The sequence below is a fragment of the Monopterus albus genome, unplaced genomic scaffold (assembly GCF_001952655.1).
Source record: "Monopterus albus unplaced genomic scaffold, M_albus_1.0 scaffold466.1, whole genome shotgun sequence".
Lineage (NCBI taxonomy): Eukaryota > Metazoa > Chordata > Actinopteri > Synbranchiformes > Synbranchidae > Monopterus > Monopterus albus.
This window is the reverse complement of record NW_018128346.1, coordinates 18,313-42,158: the sequence shown is the minus strand read 5'-3', so window position 1 is coordinate 42,158 and position 23,846 is coordinate 18,313. Positions and strand designations below refer to the sequence as shown.

At 42.4% G+C, this 23,846-nt stretch overlaps 2 protein-coding genes across 7 annotated transcripts; both read right to left on the bottom strand.

Annotated features, from left to right (window-relative positions):
- Nucleotides 1-166: 166 nt before the first annotated feature.
- Nucleotides 167-7,109, bottom strand: hsd17b8 (hydroxysteroid (17-beta) dehydrogenase 8). Its single transcript, XM_020587627.1, has 10 exons — nucleotides 7,011-7,109; nucleotides 4,014-4,074; nucleotides 2,825-3,027; nucleotides 2,575-2,691; nucleotides 2,036-2,131; nucleotides 1,857-1,942; nucleotides 1,690-1,774; nucleotides 1,071-1,113; nucleotides 737-811; nucleotides 167-585 (listed from the first exon to the last, which is right to left on the bottom strand). Exons 1-10 carry the CDS (start codon nucleotides 7,107-7,109, stop codon nucleotides 566-568), a joined length of 885 nt encoding a protein of 294 aa, XP_020443283.1. The 3' UTR covers nucleotides 167-565.
- brd2a (bromodomain containing 2a) lies at nucleotides 5,472-16,880 on the bottom strand. 6 transcript variants are annotated; one of them, XM_020587612.1, is made up of 12 exons: nucleotides 16,780-16,880; nucleotides 11,488-11,794; nucleotides 11,018-11,155; nucleotides 10,583-10,733; nucleotides 10,243-10,442; nucleotides 9,618-10,136; nucleotides 9,247-9,375; nucleotides 8,878-9,069; nucleotides 8,514-8,776; nucleotides 7,961-8,280; nucleotides 7,626-7,754; nucleotides 5,472-7,429 (listed from the first exon to the last, which is right to left on the bottom strand). In XM_020587612.1, exons 1-12 carry the CDS (start codon nucleotides 16,863-16,865, stop codon nucleotides 7,302-7,304), a joined length of 2,562 nt encoding a protein of 853 aa, XP_020443268.1. In that variant the 5' UTR covers nucleotides 16,866-16,880; the 3' UTR covers nucleotides 5,472-7,301. The 6 variants fall into 6 exon arrangements, with proteins under 6 accessions (XP_020443268.1, XP_020443269.1, XP_020443272.1 ...); XM_020587613.1 differs by having other exon boundaries at nucleotides 5,472-7,426; XM_020587616.1 differs by lacking the exon at nucleotides 16,780-16,880 and adding an exon at nucleotides 16,278-16,427.
- Nucleotides 16,881-23,846: the final 6,966 nt, after the last annotated feature.

Here is a 23,846-nt window from a genome sequence, read left to right as displayed (position 1 = left end):
ATTTTTTACAATTAACCAAATGTTTAAAATGTCATGAAAGAAATTCATAGATGTGAACATATACACCACTCAGCCATAACATTATGACCGGTGGCAGGTGAAGTGAATAACACTGACTATCTCTTACAGTGGCACCTGTCAGTCTGGGGGGTATATTAGGCAGCAAGTGAACATTCAGTCCTCAAAGTCGATGTGTTGGAAGCAGGAAAAATGGCCATGCGTAAGGATCTGAGTGACTTTGGCATCAAACTGTACAGCTCATGTTCCACCACCAAGACTCCAAACGACAGCTTCATTAACACCAACAAGCCCCACGGCGCAGTGCGGATTTGAACCGGTCATTTCTGAAGTAGTCGTCCGGGGCTCAGCAAGGTGTGAAGGGAGAGGTAGAACATTGTTACACAACTTTATGTACAAACAGGTGTTTATTGGCATAAAGTATCTTTAGGTCACTGTACACTTCCCATTCACAGTCAGCTGCATGACACATAATACTCTATTTAACTATTACATTATATAGCAGCTGGTCTCCCCTTGGTCCTCATCACTGTGACAGACAGCCGAGTCAACCAATGAAAAGCCCACCTGACAAAAAAAAGGAAACAACAAAAAAGGAAACAAACCTTTAAAATGTGGTAGTTGTTAATAAACGTTTAGCTGAGACAAACATTACTTCTTTCCAAAACAAATTAAAGCTCTTACAGAAACTATTCTGAGAATTTTGTTCAAACCTTACCCGTCACCTCGATGCTGGCTCCTGTGATGTATCGAGAGTCATCTGAGGCGAGGAAGGCGCAGACATCAGCGACCTCTGGAGGACGACAGTGATAAACATGTCAGATAAACATACAGACCAGATACAGGCCACGTCCCTGCCCCTGCAGATGAGGAGGATTGAACAGGTGCATGGATCATGAAGAGAGGAAGGAGAGTTTTATCACTTTAAAATTACATTTTACATGTTTCTTGTTTATTGGGCGTAACAAGAAACCTGAAATCCTCATATTAAAGGATCTGTGAAATGAGAAGAGTAAAAACAAAGCAGTAGTGTCAGACGTGTCCTAACTGACCTGCAGCTTCGCCCATCCTACCCATTGGCACCAGGGACTTGATCTGAAACAGGAAACATCACACTGAATATCTTTAAGGACAATGTCACGGGATGTGGAGATAAAGGTGGTTTAACATTTAAACCAAACCTGCCACTGCCCCCTAGTGGCATCAAACTGTACCGCTCATGTTCCACCACCAGGACTTGTGCAGCTACTCCAAACAACAGCTTCATTAAACACCAACATTTGAGAAATTAAACTGCATCTTTAGAAAAATATTAAGTTTACTCAGAATAATCCTCTTTCAGAACAGTTTCATATAAGAGGAAACACTGTCTCAGTTTTGGTTTGTGTGAACTGACCCTTTGATGTTGCCTTCCTGTCTTAATTTTTGTTTGGTAACTTTATGTGAACTTTCTTATCACAAAAAGGCATTTACAGCAAAAATAATGTTTTATAAACTGCATGATGTTCAGTACTTAGACTATTAGTTACGTAAACTGCATGATGTTCAGTACTTAGACGGTTACATCAGGCCTGTATCAGTCATGTAAACTTCATTATTGACCCTTCAGCAGTTTAGACGTGACGTAGATGAGGTGCTACTAAATCTGTAGTACCCAGGTGTGTACTGTACCTTGCTAATAACCTTCTCTGGTACTTTGTCCGTCATCGGAGTCGATATGAACCCGGGCAGCACACAGTTACACCGGATCCCAAACCTGGAGGATGACAGAATAAAGACAAATGAGCGGGATTCGTGTGTTTTTTCAGTTCGATCAGCTCATGTGTCACTGTTCTGACCTGCTGAGCTCTTTGGCAGCTGTTTTGGTTAAACCCTCCACTCCGGCCTTAGAGGCAGCGTAATTCACCTGTCCGATGTTTCCCACCTACAAACAGGAAGCACAGAGACACAGGAACACACTGCATTAAGTTGTGCAAACTTCAGCTTAATGCTGAAAGTGTGAAATTAAACCTGTCACCTTTCCCACGATGCTGCCCACAGTAACGATGGATCCTTTGGGTGCTCCACAGGCCACCAGAGCCTGAGCGATGGCCTGAGTCACCAAGAATGAGCCCTGGGAGACACAGGAGGAAACGTGACTGACCAGTATCTCACCAAGCAGAAGACAGATGGAGGCTGAAGCCCGACTGTCACCTGCTATTTTATCTTTGAACTGATGGTACTTTTAATCAGACAAACTGGTTTCTGCTGCTGTCTGGTTTGTTGTGGAGAGAAGCAGTTAAAAATAAACAGCTGGCAGAAAAGCTAAACAAGGGTTTAAAAAAACAAACTGCTGGTTTCCTGTAAAGTGGCACATTTAAAACACTGCTCTAGTTTCTCTGACTTCACTACAGAATAAACCAAACACCTTTCATAATCATGGATCACCATGATAATCTAGAAATGGAATTACCGCAAGAAACCTGAGAAAGAAACGACTCAACACTGTTTTGTTGTTAGCATTATTGTGGACAAAGGTGCGTCTGTGTGCTGAGGACCAGCTTCCCAGCTGCGTACCTTCAGGTTGACCTGGAGGACTCTGTCAAAGTGCTCCTCCTCCATGCTGAGCAGGAAGTCGTCCTGGGTGATGCCTGCTGCGTTCACACACACTGACGGAGGCTGGAAGTATCGAGTCTGCAGGGAGAGGAGACGTTAGGTGCTACCAGCGAAGACAGAAATCATGCAGGATTCTCATACGTAGAGAGAGCAGAGAGTTTGTCTTTCTCTGCTGGGACTTCAGTGGAAAGTCTCTCTGTGTAACACACACCTGGATACTTGTGACCAGCTTGGCTACGCTCTCTTTTGACCTCACGTCCATCGCAGCCGCCATGTGACCCTGCCCTCTAAGGTCGCGCTGCAGGCTCCCCAGCGTCTCATTGGCCGACTCCTTGCTGATGTCAGCAACCACCACAGAGGCGCCCTCAGAGGCGAAACGCTGACACACCGCCCGCCCAATCCCACTGCCTCCTCCTGGGTGAGAACAGAGCAGAAAGGTCAGAGCGGCAGCGGAGCAGAGGAAAATAGACAGCAGCCAAACAGAGCTGAGAGGAAGAGTTGATTAACTAACATCTACAACAATTTTCACAACTGAACATGTATCCAGTGATTCTGCAAACATGTCCTTTTATTTCTACTGAGCTATTTCATTTATTTGTACCAGATCTGTGGTGTTATTCTGCCTCATTGCAGTACATTTTTCAAAAAATGTGTCAATACATTTCTATCCCAAAAAGTAGGAGCATCTACAATGATGGTGCTTTATCACTGATATCAGTGCTGAAATGATTAGTCAATTAATCAATCAACTGGACATTTTATCACTGATATCAGTGCTGAAATGAATAGTCAATTAATCAATCAACTGGACATTAGACACAGCACAATACTTCCCTCTGAAATGCAGTCGAGCAGAAGTAACAAAGTACCTCAACAATGTACAGTACTTGAGTAAATGTAGTTTCGTTTTAGTTATTCACTGGGTAATAATGTGCTTCCAATGGGAGGATTTGCTTTTTACTGATATGATCATGAAGTGAATATCTTTGTCTCTTGGTCAAGAGGATTTAGAGTTGAACTCTACACTGTGTATGTACACTAGTTTTAGCCATTTTGTAGACAAAGGATGAATCCAGAGTAAAAACGTTCAGATTACTGAACTAAATCCGTCCCGACTCAGATTTAAAGGTTTCTACTTTGTTTGATATTGATGGGTCAGATTTAACTTTCTAAAGCCAACCCCCCAGAACTCGTTAACTAGTGTTAAATAAGCGGAGACACTAACTTCCAAACACACAAACAAGAATTAGCGTTTGAACACCGTTAGTTTAAATGAGCGAAACGAGACACATACTGGCGACGACAGCACGACGTAAACATAACCTCCAAAAACAGTTCCTATACAGTTTTTCTGTTATTCATCTACAGATTTAAAGGTACGTGGACAAATCTAAACTTACCAGTGACCAGCGTCAACCTTGAAATTAGTCTTGTGGCAGGCGCCCGCCCCCATGACGGTTTCTATGTTGTTGTACTTTTAGGTTTGACCACTAGGTAGCCAACTCACAATGAATCCTTCTTCCTCTACGTTCTTATTCTTCTTCTGTTACTTAATGGCGGTTGGCAAACAGCTTCTTCTACGTTATGTTACTAGTGCATATTCTTGATCTGATTTCTGATCAATAACTTATGGTTCTGGGTATTTCTAAACGTTGCCTTTGTCCAAAATAAATAAAGGTAAAACACACGGGCATGGGCAGGAAAAGCAACCAATCATCACTGCTGTTCAAATTTTTACAAAGGTGTAGTACCGTAGACAGAACTGTCCTGTAGTTGTCAGTTTGACCACGAGGCGGCGCCAAATGACAATGGATCCATTTGTTTTCTTCTACGTTATTAGTCCAGTTGTCCATATTCTAAAACACTTTTTGAACTGATATCTGATAATGTTAACTTACGTTACTGGTTAATAATTTCTAAACGTTGCCTTGGGCCAAAATAAATAAAGGTAAAACCGAAACACGCTAAACGGATACATATCAAACACTTCTACTGTTCTCATAACTTAGAGCTGTAGCAACGCACCGTGACCACCGGAGGGCGGTATATACAAACGCACCACCAAGTGTAAAGACAGACACAGCATAAAATTATTTCTGGTAAATACTTTCAAAGTAAAACCATCAACAAAAACGGACGTGTGCTTGTCAACTGATTCCTTAGTTACAGTACAAATGATTTACGTAGCAAAAAGGCTAACAATAGGTAGCTCTCCTGTGTCTTAGTTTTGTGGGCTACGTTTGTAGTTCTTGGTTTGCCTGGAAGATAAAAGTTTTTATGGATCTTTGTCTCCAGTTAGATGATACAAGTGAAACTAGATATTGGAAATATAGCAGATATTGCAGTTCTGGTTTGGGGCTGGAATTAGCCCACTAATTAGTTTAAAGCCACAGTAAGTAAGTAAGTAAATAAATAAGTGTGAATTCAATTAGTTCATCCAAATGTAAAGACTGAATCCAAAAAGTATAAGATGAATGGCAATAATTAGCTAAACAAAGCTTGTGCGTTATACAGTATACGTATATTCATCTAGGTGCTACATGTTGTAGTGTTGCATATTAAATCATACCATTTTTGTATGAAATTAAGAAATAAAAATTAAACTATTCATGGTGTTATTGTCGAAAGCATCCTCACTATTAAGACCTAAAAACTTTACACAGAATCACAATCAGCTGCCAGTGTATTTAGTAAACCAAACTAACAATAGTAATACAACAATTACTTGTTATAGTAATAAATACATTTAGTGACAGTAGATTTCATTGTTTTCAGGTGCTTCTCGGGCTGTGTAAAACCATCCTGAGCGTGTCCCTATGTTACATAATGTGTAAATAAATTATCCCCACAGTCAGTGAGAGGATGAACATGTCTCAGTTTATTTATGTACAGATGTAATGATGGAGTCAAGTACAGAGGTTTTTAGGTTTCTGTCAAATTTCAGTAAAGTAAGACTGACAAATGTGGAGTGTTTTGTTTCAGAACAAAAACCATAAACAAATCTCTGGACAAAGAAAAATCTTGACTAAGTTACTGAAGAAACATGTTCAAAGGTTGGGACTGTAAAATATGTACATGTCTACAATCCTGACAGTTATTCTGAGCATTCTTCTGAAAAGCTTTTGATTACTTTCAGTATTATGAAAAAAACAACTCACCTTTCAAATTCCTCCTAAATAAATAAACATACAAACTCCAATCTCAAACCATAAGCGTTTTAAAAAGAAACTAACGGGTTCACACCTCAAACTCGTTTAGTAGTACCACCAAAACAAACAGTGCATCATTATTACTCACAACTTTAAACCTTATTTTGTCGTCAACTGGATCCCAAATCTCAGTGAGTTTTACCTGCTGAAGTGGCTGCAGGAGAGAAACTCACCAAGTCTCCAGTTACTGGTAGAACTTCCCAAACATAATACTGATGTTCTTAATCACACACACATAAGTAAACTTATTCTTCAGCAAAACTATGTTAACACAAACTCAAACCTTCAGCTGCCACAGAACTTAAAGGCCAAAGTGTTTTAAAGAGTTTTTCCTAATGTGACACCATAAGTGATGGATCATGGGAATCGAACCCAAAGTGCTTCATCTGCTTGAATAGAACATCAAAAACCTTTTCTTACCAAGTGAAATACTGAAGTGTAGCCAGATGTGTGACTAAACCAAAAGAAATCCAGAGAACCAGGATGTTATTGGGGCACAGGTGAGTGGACACATCCTCACAATTTATTAGCAGATTGGTCACGAAGAAAGAAAAAAGCAACATGTTTACAGAGACGTTGAGAAGGGATGAAAGAGACGGCCGACATGGGAGCAGAAACATTTCCATACAAAGTGATGTTTAACTATGTCACATTTCTGTACAGTGGCCAACCACTTCAGACAAGTACATGAGTACACAAGGATGCAGTAAAGTAGTACATGAGCCGGCTCCTCTGTAATGCATGCATTCTGTATTCTACTCAACCAAGGTGCTTCTGAGTGCAGACTGATATTAACGCCTGCTTCAAAACTCCGGAACTTCACAGGGCTGCACTTATGGTGCCGGATCTCACACTCGCATGCAAACACAGACACGACACATTCATACACACACACACACACACACACAAACTTTTCCCCTATTTGTCACTCAAGGAAAAAAAAACAAAAAAAACAAAAAAAAAACCCTAAACAAAAACTAAAACTCATCTCCACCTGTTACACCACTTTGTCTTTCCCAGAATGAGGGAATAAATTAGCTCCATAAAATGCTTCTTTATAAAAGAAAATAGATATTTATAGAACTGTACATCTGATCTCTACAGCATAATGACAGGGAACACGGTGAGAAGGGAAATTATCTCCAGAAACAAAGAGAGATTCTGGCTCTAGCACCCTAACCCCTCCACCGCATATGCGCTCTTCTCCTTTATGTGCAGGATATGGAGCGTCCCTTGCTCCACCCAACCAGGCCAGTTCTTCAGAGACAAGTCACCTCCTCCCTCCATCCTGTGTTCTGTGCCCAGGACAGGACCAGACGAGTGAGCCGAGCGCAGGGAAAAGCCCCATCTCTCTGTCCTGGTGTCAGACCGGTTCTGCCTGGTCTCGTCTGATCCGCCCCGCGGCTCCGAGGTCAGTAGCTCTACTTCAGTTCAGTCCACTCGGTGGGAAGAGAAACACCCACAGAAAGCCTTGGCCTCTCAGCCGGAGTCTGAGTCGCTTGTGTCTGAGGACGACGATGACGAGGATGATGAAGAGGAGTCTGAGGAGGAGCTGCTGGCGCTGAGACGTGAAGGCTGGGTGTGAGTCTCAGCTGCAGGCTTCTCTGCTGGAGGAACAACACGACACAGTCAAGACCATGTGCTGGCCTGTTCAGTTGCTACTGTGGGTTATGGAGCCGTTTGAGTTTATGAGACAAACACTTGGATCAGTCCCTGACATTTCTGACATCATTACACTTTTAATCATTTAGTAATAAATGCTCTTCACCCGTAACCATGGACTCCACAGTGTGGAGGACTTACGTTTGGTCTTCGGAGGCTTCTTCCCAGAGTTGAGCTGACCACTGACGTCCATCAGCCTCCTCTCCAGCTCCATCTGTTTCTCCAGGGCGAGCTCTTCACGAGACTTTCCAGCACTGTTCTTTTTACTTGCTGCATATAAACACACAAGTAACAATTTCAGTAAGATGCAGAACTGTACTACCTTATCAGACATCTACACACTGCGAGGCTACTTGTGCTCAGCTGTTCTGTTCTTTGCTCTTCAAAGGCCTCAATAACATTAAAGTTTGTGTCCAACTGTTTTGTAACTTTGTTCAAAGAATTAATAAAGGAATCCGTCCTGTCCTTCTACTAACCGTATGGCTTTCGAGGCTTCTTCCTCAGACACGTCATGACGTATCGCTCCAGCTCCCGCAGCGTCGATGGCTTCAGTGTCTCGAAGTCTATCTCGATCTCCTCAGGGTTAGTGTCTCGGAGCGAGGGCTCACGGGACTGGATGATGTAAACAACGCGACCCAACTTCTCACCAGGCAGCTTGTTAATGTCCAGACTGAGCTGACGCTTCTCATCATACGACATAGGGGCTGTCTCCTCCTCTTCGTCTGAGTCATAGTGACTCACTATGGGATCATGGAGCGGCTGAGGCATATTGAACATCATGCCGCCCTTTTTGGCTCTGATGGGAGAGGGGGTGTTAGGAGATACTGTTGGTCATTACATCAGCATATTATATGAGAGAGGTATTTATTTACATCCGATACTTGATCTGAAACTATTTTCTATACAAATCCACCCACATGTAACAATCTCACATCTGAGACATCTCGCAATGTTTCTGAAGAATCATTCACATGCTCCAGCACCACAGACTTTCAATTTTGACACTGTCCTATAGGTGTCGGTACTCACTTGCTTTTGGTGGTTTTCTTGCTCGGGGCCTTCTTCACAGGGATCACAGGACAGCCTATTCCTCGGTTGCTCTTGGGTTTTGGAATCTTGTTGAGTTTGGGAGTCTTTGCCGGCCTAATAGGCACCAGCTCTTCCTCCATCCTCCGATGCTTCTCTTTTTCTACCTTTTTCTTCTTTTTCTTGTCCTTCTTCTCCTTCTTTTTCTTGGGTTTGACAATGGGGCCCTGTGAGAGTGCGGTGAGCTGCTCATGAACTGCTTTGAGCTGTAGGGAGATGAAAAGACAAATTAGTACCACAAAAACATGCATTTGAACATTTTTATGAATTTCTGGCTTCCTGCTCTGATGTGTGTGTAAGTACAAACCTGCTCCTGCAGCTCTGCCAGTCGGTTTGCTCTCTCCTCCTCCGAGTCTGAGCTGGGGCTGCTCTCACTTTCCTCACTTTCACTGCTGAGCTCACTCTCAGATGAGGAGGAAGAGGAGGAGGAGGAAGAGGAGGAGCTAGGTGGTGCCGGGGGCTCGTCTGGCATCTTGGCAAAGCAGAACTCAAACACATCCTATAAGGGCAAAACACTATGTGAGTGAACCGATTTAAAAACAGGAACAAAGAGGAGAAAATAGCAGTAAAACTAAATATTATACATTAATAATAAATATGTACATGTATAAAATAATTATACATATACAAAAAACTAACTACTGACAAACAGGTTAATTAAAAATAACTACATTACCTGGAGTTTTCTGGCCATGGCCACCACATCATGATCAGGGGGGTTGTACTTGTAGCAGTTGGAGAACATGAGCCTCACATCAGCCGAGAACTGCTGGGCATCACGATACTCTCTGCTGTCCATCTTCCGCTAAAGACGATAGGAGAGAAGGGTTTAGCTCAAAACCACATTTCAGAAAAACAAAGCAAATCCATCCGTCCCATTGGCTGGTGTAACTAAAGTTTATAAGCACAGAGTTTTCACTATAAAGGTGAGACCTACCAACATCCATTAAAGAAAACCTATACTATAACAACACTTCAGTGCATCAGGACTGGAAAGCAGAGAGCATCCTCTGCTCCGACTCCTTTGTGTACTCCTAGGACAAGTACCTTGATGGTGCTGAGGTCCATGGGCTGCTTGATGATGTCATGGTAGTCGTGAAGACCAAGTGAAGTGGCGTCGACGGGCTTGTAGAAAGGCCAGGCGTATGCGGCATGCTTCTTTGACAGCAGTTCCTTCAGGACCCCGCTGCAGTAGCGCAGCTGGGGGCTCAGCTTGCTGCGGCGCACTGGGGTTGGCTGCATGGAGTCTGGTAAATCCTTGTTAGGAGGTTTGATGGGCCGCCCGCTCACTCCTCTTCGGCTCGCTGCCACTGCTTTGGTACCCATCATTACTGTTCCTCGTCCCATACCCATCCCCATTCCCATCCCCATGCCCAAACCCATTGCCATGGCTTGGTTCATCCCGAGGCTGGAGCTGTGGTCCACCCCCAGAGAAGTGAGGGTGAGAGGCGAGTCATGCCCACTGCCCATCCCCAGGCTGATGCCGCTGACACCCATGGTGCTCATGATGGGCATGGCTACAGTGCTTGGGGTGGTGGTGTCTGCTTTCCTCTTCACACCTTTTTTCTGTGGTTGAAGAACAGGAGATGGGGGGCGGGGGGATCAGACTTTAGTCTGTGGTCTGGACTCAAAACTCTAAGTCTGAAACACAATGTCACACATTAAGCATTACCTTAGCAGTGGGCTGTGTGGGAGGCAGAGCCGCAATGGTGGGGATGCTCTGCTCCAGTGAAAGGGTAGGAGGCAGGCTCTTGGTCACAAATGTCTGTGGGGGGGTAGAGAGGATGGAGTCAGGTGTTTCCGGGGTGGGAGGTGAGTACACTGACTGGGAGACAGCTGGGACCTGATGAGCTGTTGTCACTCCCCCAGAGACTGGGAGAATAGGAGAGGCAGAAATAGTCAGTAAAATTATTTGGGCTCATATGTGTGTGTATTTTGGAACAATCAATAGTGAATGTACAATGTCCGCAGAGATAACATGGCGTATCAGCCTGCTTGCAGTCAGCGCTCACCTGCATTACTTCTGCCTTTTTTGACAAGTTTTGCTGCTTTGCTCCGCGGAGGAGGAGGCGGGAGCTCTACCTCCTCCTGGGGCATCTGAGCCACTTTCTGCAGGAACGCCTTCTCCAGAGACTGAGCCATCAGCACGATGTCATCTGTAGGCTGGAGAGGACGACAGTCAGACAATATGTTTCCCCCAATACCATGTCTTCACTGTCAAGACATTTCGCATGTGAACCTTACATGTTAGGGTAAAAAAATAAATAAAACATTTTAAAATCTGTAAATGGCTTCAGTTCCCAGAGGACCCAATGTGTATTATTTTACAGTACCCAGACAAAAGCCCCACGTCTGCCACATGCCCAGGCTATCAGCAGCTACCATGAAACTTTATCCTGCCAAAATATCTCAGGCTCACACTTTCTCAGACACACATACAGTCTTACCTTGTTATAAATGTAGCAGTTGGTAAACATGGTGTTGAAGTCCTGCATGCACTCACTGGCACTGCGGTAGTAGTTGTTTTCTAATCTCTTCTTGATAGTGCCCATGTCCATGGGATTTTTGATGATCTTATGATAGTCCTGCAGGGAGACAGAGACACTTTCAGGACAAGAACCGATGGCCAAAATATCCCGATATAATTTTCTGAAGTTAACACATAATAGGAAAAGCATCTAAGGATCAACTGATAACATGTGAGTGGTTACTAAAGTGATTTAAAAACTGCACTGTACAGCTGACAGAACTCACACACTGGACTCTGGAAAACCTGTCAGTGTGAAATAGCTTCATGACTCTCCTAACCCTGAGACACATTGTGGGCACAGGCATTATGTCTTGTGGAAAGGAGTGAAGTTGTCCACCCCCCAGGCACAAGGTGGATAATGTGTAATGTCAAGACATTCATACTCACAGGCAGGTTGAGCTTGACGGCGTCTACAGGTTCATGGAAGGGCCAGGCGAAGTGGTGTCTCCACAAAGACTTGAGCAGGACTTTCTGCAGGAACTGAAGCTGGTTGGTCATCCTGCCTTGTCGGCTGGGGTCTCTGACTGGGGGCTGTGGGGGCCCTGAAGGGACCATCTGAGTGAGGGGGGGCATCCCGGGACTCTCGAACCCCTCGTAGAGCAGTGAAGGTTTTCGAATGCGTTTTCCGGCTGTGCCAGAACTCTGGTCCATAGCTGTGACTCCCATGATACCAACCTCAACCCCAAGATGGGAGCTGTGGAGATCACAGTAGAAAAACCAGTAAATATTTTGGTTGTGACAATGAGCCAAGACTGATGTGCAGGGGTGGTTCATCACCTCCATAAAATCAAATTTCTGACTTAACAGCTGAACTACTGTTCTATCCAACTGTTGGTTATGAACTATACTTACAATAGCTGTAACAAAAGAATATGCATCCATAACTGTTTCATTAAATACTCTGAGCTGTATAAACAGAAATATTTTCTTCTTACTTCTATCAAGCCGGTGCCTGATAGATGGTACTGATATCTGGTTTTGCACCTAACCGATTTTTTACAGTGCAGATGTTTATCCTGCCTACACAGGTGGTTACAATCTAGACCTTCAATCTTAATCAACTGAAAAGTTCCCGTCTCCCAGTACTGACAAACATTTGTCCAACAGCAGTTCCATAAAACCGGAGCAAAATATGAAGACTCACTTACATCATCATGACATATTGACATATCATGACCTGTTATTGGTGCATGTGTGTTATTCTATCAAACCTACTCATCCTGCTTACACCCCAACACACAATGCAGAGCAAATCCCCTTCGGAAAGCACGGACAGTCAGACGCTGCATACATTACTCAGCAAGCATACAGCAGCATGACTTGGAATGTGCTCCTGCCAAATCAGCACTCAGTGCCAGAGCACAGGCATGGCTACCACTTCCTCCTCTTACTGATTAACAGGCAGAAACTCCACCCCCAGGTTGCTGTAGAAAAAAAAACAGCTCTCCAAAGGATTGTGGGTGGAGCTTCAGCTGCCATGGACATTTTTCTTGAAAAACTTGAGCAATGTCCATAACATCCCCATAAACTTGGAAAATATTCAAATTTATTACTGCCCACGCCACTAATGATATCTGAACCTTCAATCATCCTGCTCATAAGTGGCTATAAGGCTTTGTTGACCACTGCAATTTAAGGAGCTCAATGTCCCTGAGCATCTTCCTAAAATCCTCATCAGCAACAGTACTAGTGTTATTCTATTGGTGCCACAGGTGCAGACAGCAAACACCACCCTCTCCACCCTCAACAAAAAGTGTAGCATCCAGGCAACTGTATGTTATCACACACCTGAAGTTAGCAAGTAAATACAGCAAGTGTAATAACAGACTGCAATTTATACTTTATAGCATGCAGATATAACTATGAAAAGAGCACTGCCACTCAACAGTGCTGAAGGCAAACTGAGCAGCAGTATGTCATAATACCATTGACTGATCATAGCCAGTTACTTTATAGTGCTGCTATGTAAACCTGTTCACTGTTAAGATTCAAATTAATGCACATCTCTACTAAAAACTAATAGCAATCAGTTTATGTTGGCGTCGCCTCCATCCTCACCAACAGCACAAACTCACCACCTGTCGGCCTACTGAGACTTTACCTGTAAAATAAGACTTGTTCCAAGAGCAAAGAGGGACATTTAGGACCATCTGCTGGAAAAGCCTTCAACACTACAGCTACTTAACACTTCATAAATGTGCATTGTGAGGTACTGCACGCCTCCTTTTAATCTAAGTTTGTTTTAAAATAAAAAGTTCATCCATCTGCACATTAAGAAGTTTAACCCTTAAACGACCTGATGCAAACCAATGTCAAGTTATCAGTGTGTTTACATCATAGTGAGTATAAGATGCCTGCTGTGAAAGAGTACCCGTCCATACACTACCTGTACCCCAGGAATTTGGAGGATATTTGCACTGGACCACCCTACTCATATATACTGAGAAAAATAGTAACAATGTAATGTAAAGTTATCTACCAATGCAGAATATCTTGAAAAGTATAAGCAAAAAAAAAAAATCTAAATCTAATAATCTAAATCACTTATGGTCACCCAAGTAGTTGAATGATACAACTTCAGAAACACATTTGACAGTTTGTGTACTTTATTATTAAAAATGAAAGGTAATCTTTTACATAACATTAACAGCACTAAACAAAAACATCTTAGCCTTAAGATAAGAGTAAAAAAAAAAATAGAAAAAAAGAAGTATGACCATAAAAGACAGAGAGAACCAAAACAAAGGAATCTGGTACGTGGGTTCTAGTTAGCTTGGGTTGAGTGACACGAGTGTTGTAACTAGGCAACCGCCTCAAGCTCCCAACACACAGAGAACCCAACCTCAAACAGGAGGTTGGAGATTTACAATCCTGATAGTCGAATTTTACAAATCCGTGTAACGTTATGCATTCGCTCATCTTAGTCATATATAAATAATGTAATGATCGTGCAAAGGACAGTATTAGTTGCGTTAGCCCTTGAGCTACTACAATGTCAATGACCGGTGATCACAACAATCTCCAGCCCTCACATGGCTACAATAACAAACCACTGGCCAAACAAGCAGAAATGCCGGTGCTCCTCTGCCTCCAACTGTAAGTCTAACATTACCTAATGTAGCGCAACGCATGTTGGACAGTCCTGTCAGTCACCAACATACATAATACACACAATAAAAGATAAGGTACATCGTCTTGGGCAGTTTAACATCAGGTAAGAACACTTGAAGCAAATAACCGCCATTACATAAACACGGAACACTGATCTCACAGATAAACGGTTTGACTGGCAGAGAAGAGGCCAATGCTAACAACGCTAACACCAACTGCCAGGCAGCGGGAGAGATCGGCCAATGGCCGAGGAACTCCGAAGATGGCGCCGGCATAGTGCGCTCTACAGTGTTCGCTTGTTACAATACACAAACACTGACATTTCCTCACCATGAATTTTGCTTCTGATCCCTTTAACAACACGGCATGCTTGTTTGAGAACATTAATAGTCCGTTTCTCTTTCGCTCTTATTACAGCAAACAGGCTGTCAGCAACAATATTTTAGAAAAACCATAAGAAATGTTAAATAATCCCTCTGATGGAAAGCTGAGTCAGTTTTACCGGTAGATACCTGTCAAAGGGCGGGTTAACAGCCATATCCATCAGGATGGATCCGGATTCTGTCTTTAGCTAGTCTCAAACCAGGACCCGTCTCTTTCCGTCAGTTCCCTCCGCTCTACTCCACACAAAACTCCTTTCAATCTGCTTCGTTGAAATGGCGACGATGCGACTACACCCGTTCTTTTTATACATTAACCACTCACTCTATTGGATAGACGACATCGCGAATGTTCACGCCCCCAAAGGTTCTATTCGTTGTTTATTAAGTCCATCAAAGTCACCACACCCCTAAATACCGAAGCTTCCCCGACAATCTTTTGGGCCAACCTAGTCGCAAATTTTTGCTGTCCGTCAAAGAATTTACAAAATACTATTGGCTCAGCCTAGTCAGCATTAAAGATATGTTGTCTGTAACTGGCTCCTCCACATAATCCAGCAGAAAATGAAAGAGCACCGACAACACCCTCCTCTTTGTAATATTACATTACGTCAACGTGTGCAAAGCGGCGGCAATGATTGGTCAATACGGCTAAAACGCGGGCTTCTAGGATGAATAACAAGAAGGCTATTGGTCGATTCACCCGGTCACGCGTACCCCACAGGAGCCATGAGCCTCTCCCGGTGCTTTCTGCTTACCAGAAAACATCCGCATTTCTGTCTTTCGAAAGAGGCGCACGGTCGCCATTTTTAAGTACGTCGACAGAGTATAACTGAATTATTTCAAGTTATTAAGGTAAAACACTAAGCAAAACATGAAAAATACAACCTATTTCAATTACGAACACAACTGGGACAAGTAGCCTTCATTATCTGCTGAAAAAATGCACAATGAGAACACAGTAAAACAAGGCCTTGGCTCACAAAGAGGTAAGTTGTACAAAAATATAAAATACAAGCTTTGACTGAAATGTACTTCGGTGAGGCTACAGTTCCCGTTCGCTTAACCGAACATAACTGTCACAGTGAACAATAAAGACCACACCTAGCAGGGTCACAAGAACCAACTATCCAGTGAATGACACAGCATTTTCCTTCCCTGACCTCAAGACTACTTTTACTCGAAGGCTGCTTTTGCGCAGTCCAATAACTAAACGATCACAGTAGATTACAACCTAAAGATAAAGGAAGTCACAAAGGAAATGTGTCTTATAAGGCTGTGAAAATACAAATACCACACATGACATTTGAGAGTTAAAGGATTGATTAAACCAACACTAACAGCATTAAAATGACCTCAGTTGTTAAATCCTAAATCCAAAATTATTTAAAAACGACCGAAACTACTGATTCAACAACAATCAGACAAATGGTTACCTAACCACATGTGCCCAACCCCCACACCAAGGTTACAAAATCCCTACAATGTTACTCAAATAAAACAAAATTAATGTTAAATCCTTAAATATTAACCACTACTGAAGTTTGTACAACTCGATGCTGTAAAGGAAAAATGTTCCAATGGAGAATTAAATTACCCCAAAGAAAACATATTTCAAGGTAGGACATAAAACCCTGAGTTTAAAGTGAATAAATTTCGACTGAAAATCCCAAAATAAAGCGAAACCTTTCTTCAAATAATCTTCTTGTCTTCCACCTCGATACTTTTTAACCAACACATTTCCCTCAAACATGTCCGCCTTCTTCCCCCATTCCCTGTGCTGGGTGGGGGAGGGGAGTCATGTGATGAAATAACAAGCTCGATCAGCGCATTGTTCATCAAACCTGAACACGTGGCATTGCGCAAAAATTGCGATATAACGTTTCCACGGCGGCCCTTTCGCATAAAGCGTCCCCTCAATATCCACATACTGTTGTTTGTTCAGCACGTTAAGCTCAGATTTGACGATAAAGTTGGCAAAATATCCAAACAGAGAGCATACGTTCCGTTGGATTTGGCTTGCTCCGATTGGTCAAGCTTGACCACGTGATAGAAACGATTTTAGTATTACTGGTTGTTATTTCCTAAACTTCCCTTATTGAAATCCATGTTTGGTCGCAATAATCCGTCCGATTCCCTACAGTGTCATTCGGCTTATGTTTCATAGTTTGTCTCAAAGCGGTTAAACATGTCTGTTTCTCCAGATGACTGTTGTTGCTGTCGATCCCAGTGTCTGTGTTGCAACACCAAGCATTGCGCATGCGTCCCTTCCATGAAACCGCGTTGATGCACTGAGGACGCAAGAGGCTGATCCAAGAGCAGTTTCGGTGTTTTTTTCATATGATAAATACGGAGATCCAACAATAGTGCGTCTCCAGGAAGGAGATGGGATTCAGCTACAGACGATCTGACGAGTTTTGGTTTGCAGAGGAAGAAGATAAACAGTCACGGCCGCAGCTTTGTGCTTCATGCTTTTGAGTGAAGGAACTCTTTTCAGAATAATTTTTGTTTCAACCCATAAAGTTTATATGCAGTTTTTCTTGTTTGTTTTTAATATACAATTGAAAGCACCTTTGCCTTTGTCCAGGAAATATGATGTACAAATAAAGGCATAACTCTCAGAAAGCTGTTTATAATTTACAAACAAAACCAGTTAACTCAAACTTCATTAATACAGAGCGTGTGCACATTGTGACCATACAACAGCCACAAAGACAAAAATCAACGTGATGAGTGTATAGGTGACAATCACAAACTCATCATACATTTTTAATAAACCACAAAATGATAATTTCAAAGTTTACACTCAATAAACAGTCTAAATCAAGACAGAAAACTAATATTCAGAAATGATGTTCTGGCACTTGCTGCAAAATGAATGTTTCAAATATTATTTTTGTTGCTTTGTTTCTGTTTCTAATTACAGGTTTGATGTAGACTATTTGAATCAAATGAAAACAGATACACTTCATTTCAGGGATTTCTGCCATCACTCTTCTCACCATGGCTAATCGTATGGAAAAATCAAATAAGATTGAAAAAGAATTGCTATTGCTCCCAAAAGGGGAAGAACAAAAACATGAAAACTGAAAGTAACAAGATTAAATGTACAATACGATATGGTGTGTTTCTGTATATCTGTGGGGGGCCAGGCTGTGACCTGAACACCCAAGGGCAGCTGTGTAGGCAGAGGAAATAGAAGGAGGCAGAGGTTGGAGGATTACATCAGAATCAGCCTCCTCTGACTCATCAGCAGCTCCCTTTCTCTCTCTCTCTCTCTTTATTTTTTGTTGACAGGATGAGGTTTTAGGTTCAAAGTGTTTATTGGTCATATGCACAGTTAGGAAACGTGTTTCCCTGTACAATGAAATTCTTACTTTGCCGTCCACATGAATGCCACAAAATACAAATTAAATATAAAGTAGATAAATAACACAAAATCTAAGACACTTTAGGCAACAGCAGATGCAGCAATATAGTAAAAAAAAAAATACAAGAATATGACAATGTATGCTGCATGGGAGCAACATGTGCAGCAGAGTTGTGCATGTAACAAAATCTAGGACACTTTAGGCAGCAATAAATGCAACAAATGCAGCAATCGAGTTAAACTGCTGTCATGGGTTATGCCACAGGGCCCCCTCCATTCACATGTCAATCATGACAACCAAAATGAAACCATAAGCTACAATTTACAACAGTCTGCAGACAGATAAGTACAGCATATGTGCACATGCGCGTGCACACACACAGTGGGTAAGGATGGGTAGGATTTAATTACTGTTGATGCTTTGGTTTAGTGCAAGTCAAAGCAATGGAAATTATGGGCACTGCAATAGTGCACAAACAAGCTACCAGAAACAGTCACATCTTTAGGAAATATAATTGTATAATCTTTTTTTGTGTTACATGATGTCAAGTACATTTCTCTCATAAGCTCAATGATAGCTACTTTGTCTGGTGATGCATTGCAAAATTGAACATAGAGGCTACGATTCAACAACCATCTGATGAAATATGTGTGTCCTATTATAGCAGTAAACAGAGGCCAGACCACAGTGGCATTGAAAGAACAGCTTGTTTCATGAAGGTGGCCTAACCTGCTACTTGAACTCATCTGACTCGACAGCTCGACTTTTCTGTGCATGTAACTGCTGATGTCACAACAAAGGGACTTACAGTAAGTAAAGGGGTTTGGAGAAATGCCCTCATGCTGTAACCATCTGCCATATACATACTGCATTACCTCATCATGGAGGTGAAGGGAGGCAGGAAATCTGACATCATTTGGTGGTTTTGACTGATTAAAAATAAAGCAGCATCTGTGTTGTTTCAACAACTAACACGTCATTGTTTCTACACATCAAGAGATGTTCAGTACAGTTGTAAACATAACTTCAGCTTCTGTATATCCTCCTTATCAGAGCTTTCAACGGTTGCCGCTCTTACGGGCCTGACAGTCAGAAAGTCCAGGAGCAGGTCACAGAGGGTGGGATGCAAACCCAGGGGGGACAGTTTGTGGGAGCGTTAGTCAATTAAGAGTATCCTGATGTAGGAATCTCTATTTTCCAGGTGAGATAGGGAATAGTGGAGGGCAGCCGTGATGGCGTCTGTGGTGGCCCTGTTGGGCTGGTAGGCATACTGCAGGGGGTCCAGGGTGTCTGGTATACTGCTCTGAATGTGGGCCAGCAGCACTCTCTCAAAACACTTCATAATAATTGGGGTGAGTGCCACTGGCCTGTAGTCGTTCAGGCAGGTGACCAGGCTCTTCTTGGGAAGGGGGATGATGGTTGTAGTCTTAAAGCAGGTGGGGACGATGCTCTGGCTGAGGGAGAGGTTGAAGATGGTGGTGAGAACATCAGCCAGCTCGCTGGCACATGCCCTGAGAGCCTCCCAGGGATGTTATACGGTCCTGCCGCTTTGTGGGGGTTGATCTTCCTCAGGACTGTGCGTACCTGGCCTGGTGAGACAGTTAATGGAGGGGAGTTGGGGGGCTGGGTGGTCTCGGTAGAAGAAAACGAAGAAAAAACCGGCATTCAAGAGTGGAACGCGCAAACATGTTCGCCTCGGTGGGTGCCATGTTAACACATTTTTGTCAGGTGTTGCAGATTATTTGGTTTGTTGGGATTACTGAGGGGATGGTTCCAGGGTCAGGGGGGCAGTTTTCTTTTGAGTTATTTATATTTGGACCCAAGTACTCTGTCAGAAAGAAAAATAAACATATAATGATCAACTATGTATCAGGGATGGCTAAATTAGCTATCTGGATTTCCTGGAAGAATAGTGTGTGTGGCTGGGACTGAGTGGACCCTGACCAGGTGTTTAAAGGCCTACTAAAAGCCCAGCTAAGTGTGGAGCATGCCTGTTACAGTGGACAGTACAGAGATGTTTAGCCTGATGTGGGCGGTTGGGGTGTGTGCTGTGTTCACTGGGGGATAACAGTGACACTTTTGATCATGGAAACATCCATGATTATTGTGTTTTTTTTCTTTTCTTTAGAGATAGTGTCTAGTGGCTTAATTATAACTATGTATCATCTGTAAATGTGGAATAAAGGTGCTTCTTTTGAAAAAAAATCTTTCTCTCTCTCTTTGCGGCACAGTGGTGAGGTGGTTTGCCCTGTCTCCTTTCTGTGTGTAGTCTGCATGTTCTCCACCTGTGTGGGTTCTCTCCAGCTTCCTCCCACAGTCCAAAGACATGCAGCTTAGGTTGACCGGCAACTCTAAATTGCCCGTAGGAGTGAGTGTAGGCGTTTGTCTGTAAGTGTCAGTCCTGTGATAGACTGGCAACCTGTCCAGGGTGGACCCTACCTTTCACACTGCTCGTGACCCTATTCAGCAATAAGCGGTATAGATAATGGGTAGATCCCTCTCTCTCTCTCTCTCTCTCTCTCAGACAAACACACACTTCTCCTCTGTCTCCCTCTCTCTGTTGTTCTCAGCGCTTGGCTGCATCAGCTCATCACATGATGGCAGTCAGCCCAGAAAGGTTGCCAGGGAAGCTCTCTCACTCACATCTCGGCCCTGAGTCACAGGTTGCCAGAGTTTAGTAAATCCAAAGGAAACAGATTCAGTACTGACTCCTGTATCGCAGGTCACTTTTATGCTGTCTGCTCAACCTGGTATCATAAATAAACTGCAACAAAATAAATGTATTTTGTGCGGTTGTGATGTTTGCACAGCTCTGCCTCAGCCCGTTCACTTTCTCTTCCTTAGCAACAACGGTCCCTTTGACAACTGATGCAGGCAGCACTTTCAGATACAAAAGGCCACTGTGCATCTTCGTACCCCATTGTGTTTCTGTGCCATCATCTCTCGAACATCATATTCTCTGAAAAATTGTCAAGCGCAAGCGTAAAGACGCACACTCCTCCTCCCACACACAGACACACACACACACCCACACAGTGCTGCTCACATTATCTTTGTTCATGAAGTTGTTTTGCACATGGAATCACAGTATTTGGCACTAACTTACTGATCATTCCATTTCCAGCTATTTTCATTTGCATCCCAACATGTTAGTTGCTTTAAAAACCCTGTATTCAAAACACAGCTGTAATGTTTTTGTCATGTTGTGTTACTCCTTGTTGTATCATAACTGCACTAACAGTAGGAAGTAAAGAAAACATATAACACTGCTCATACGTGTTTTAGGAACAGGATTTGTAGCAAACTACTTGCTTTCTCAAAGTGGACGTTGCTGCATGCTGTTTGCAGAACAGTGCCCGTTTCCTGTGGTGTGCTATAAAGCAGTGATGTGCAGTTATGAGCCATAAATCTACAAATTTCTGACCAAAAACATAAGCAGGATCAGTTAAAGTTGTTTCTTGTTAGTCTCATTACATGGACACTTTCCATGTTACTGTAAGACATCATGCATCTTAATGTTAGTGGAAAATGCAGTTTCAAGTTTTAAGTGCCATCCTTTTTACTGCTCATGAAACATCACGTTTTTATCTAATTTTCAACTGATGCTATTCTTTAGGAAATGTGGAGATACAAAGCAGAAATCCATTTGAAAACCAAAGCTGATGAACAGCACTAAATAGGTAACTATCCAAGTCTAGGAAAACAGCAGCTCCTTAATTATGCAGCCATGCAAAATGACTTGTAAATGTGTGAACCTAAGAAGACTTCATTATACTCTCAAAAAAGGGAGCAGAGACAATGAAGGGAATGAGTTCCACCTGAATGGAGGCAGACCTTCTCCTCCAGAAGGTTATATTGGTGGAGAGATAAAATAAAATGTTACCAATGCTGTGGCCAGTGTTTATGGATGTATGACTGTATTTCTAATGTGATTACATTTACTGTTGACGGCAACTGTGATTTTCACAAACCAGCTCCTGAACATGTAATGCTGAATGCTGACACAGATAAAATCAAAGATGATCACTGATAAGGATTTGGTTCCTAATCCTATATGAGTAAACTCTTGTGTCACATGCCTCATATGTCTTATTTAACATATGCATGTGATTGTGTTTGTTGGCAGGGTGTAGATATAATGTTGCTGTTTACAACTGTAGGTTAAAAGGAAGCAATGATTAAAAATAGAGGTGCAAAGAAGAACAAGATAGCAACAAGAGACATTGTGTGTGTTGGGTGAGAGAGACAGCGACAGAGAGACAAACAAAAAACCTGGCTCAGGTGTGAAAGTTTGCCTTGTCTTCCTGTTGTGCAGGAATTTCTGCATATTATGCACACTTGTTAAATTATTTGGAAGCTTTATGTCTTTTGGCATCGAAAAGCCACATACTGTACATGTTAAAAATAAAAGCTATAACTGTGTTAAAACAAGTTCAGTGTATACGTTTCTCATATCAGCGCCTATTGAAGTGCCCATAAGCGATAAACCGAGCCACCACCTGCTCCTTGTTGATCCAGTGTTTTTACCATTCTGTTAAAATGTGCATATATCCAGGTCCCATGGAAACTAATGGAGAAAAATCATCTTGTTACAATATTATGTAAATGTGCACAAATATGGTGCAGAAGTGGTGCAGTTCTCTGCAGGTGTTCTGTGGAGCTTATTCTACTTCTCTGTTTTGTGGATGATGTGGTTCAACATGTTCACTAAACTTGTCCTTTCCATGTGGCGTCTGCACACACCACCAGGTTCTGCACCTCCACACTGCTGCTAAACAACGCCATGGCAAGGAGCGCCATGCTGTCCACCTGTTGACTGGATCAGGATTTAGAAGACTGAGTCAACCACTGCTTCCCAGGAAAAAGCTTATCTGAAACCCTGTCCTGGAATTAAGATTGTTTTTAATTAAGGGTTGTCTTGTGATTAGGAATTAGTTCTCCTTTGTGAAAGCCTGAGGAATGAACATTTGCCTTGTATAGATTAAATGTTACATTCTGCTGACCAACTAATATGGTCTAGTAAGAATAACCAAGAAACACATTCACGTTTTCAGCAGAATGTGTGTGAGAACTACAACTGAGAAACTGGCAGCAGACTACTCTTATTGTGTTATGTCGCCATCTGGTGGCCACACGTTAACCTTGCTAAGAAGCTGAATTCTCATGTGGAGTTTTTGTACAGTTACATGTAAAGTTATTGGGAGGATTAAAAATGTTGCATGCAGGTAATGTAAAAGCTTATTAGGTCTGGATCAGTGTGTTACTGTGGAGCCTCATAATCCAAAACAATTGAAGGACTAGTCGCCTGCAATCCATAGTCTGAAGACACCTTAGTACATTAATTCTGGTCTCATCGGTTCTGTGAAGAAACCAGCACCTTATTACAGTATTGTATAAGTGTATATAAAGTACACAAGTATGGTGTTATTTCATCATTTTTCTTCATTTTTGTAAACCACACTTTACTTTCATGCCTTGAAAAAGAAAGAAAAGGTTTTGTGCAGTTTTCTGAAGGTGTTCTTTAGAGGTCATGTAACTGCACTGCTTTGTTTTCCAACACATTCACTAAGACTTGTCCTTTACATGTGGAGACAGACTGCACTACTTTCATTGTGCACACTGTGTGTCATGTAAGTTGCACCTAAAGTCCACAAAGAGCTACATACTTACATAAGAAGTCATGAGTTCCACACTGGCAGAAAACACATCAGCTTTCCTTAAGCTTTTACTCTGAAACCAGTCATTACAAACACATTCTGAGCAGCCAGTTTCTCTTCAAAACCACATTTTTTTATTGTAAGCTAGACCCAAGGTTTTCAGAGAACTCTACAAGTCAACGTGTCAAACTGAAATTTCTGAAAATTTCTATTAAATGCTGAAGAAG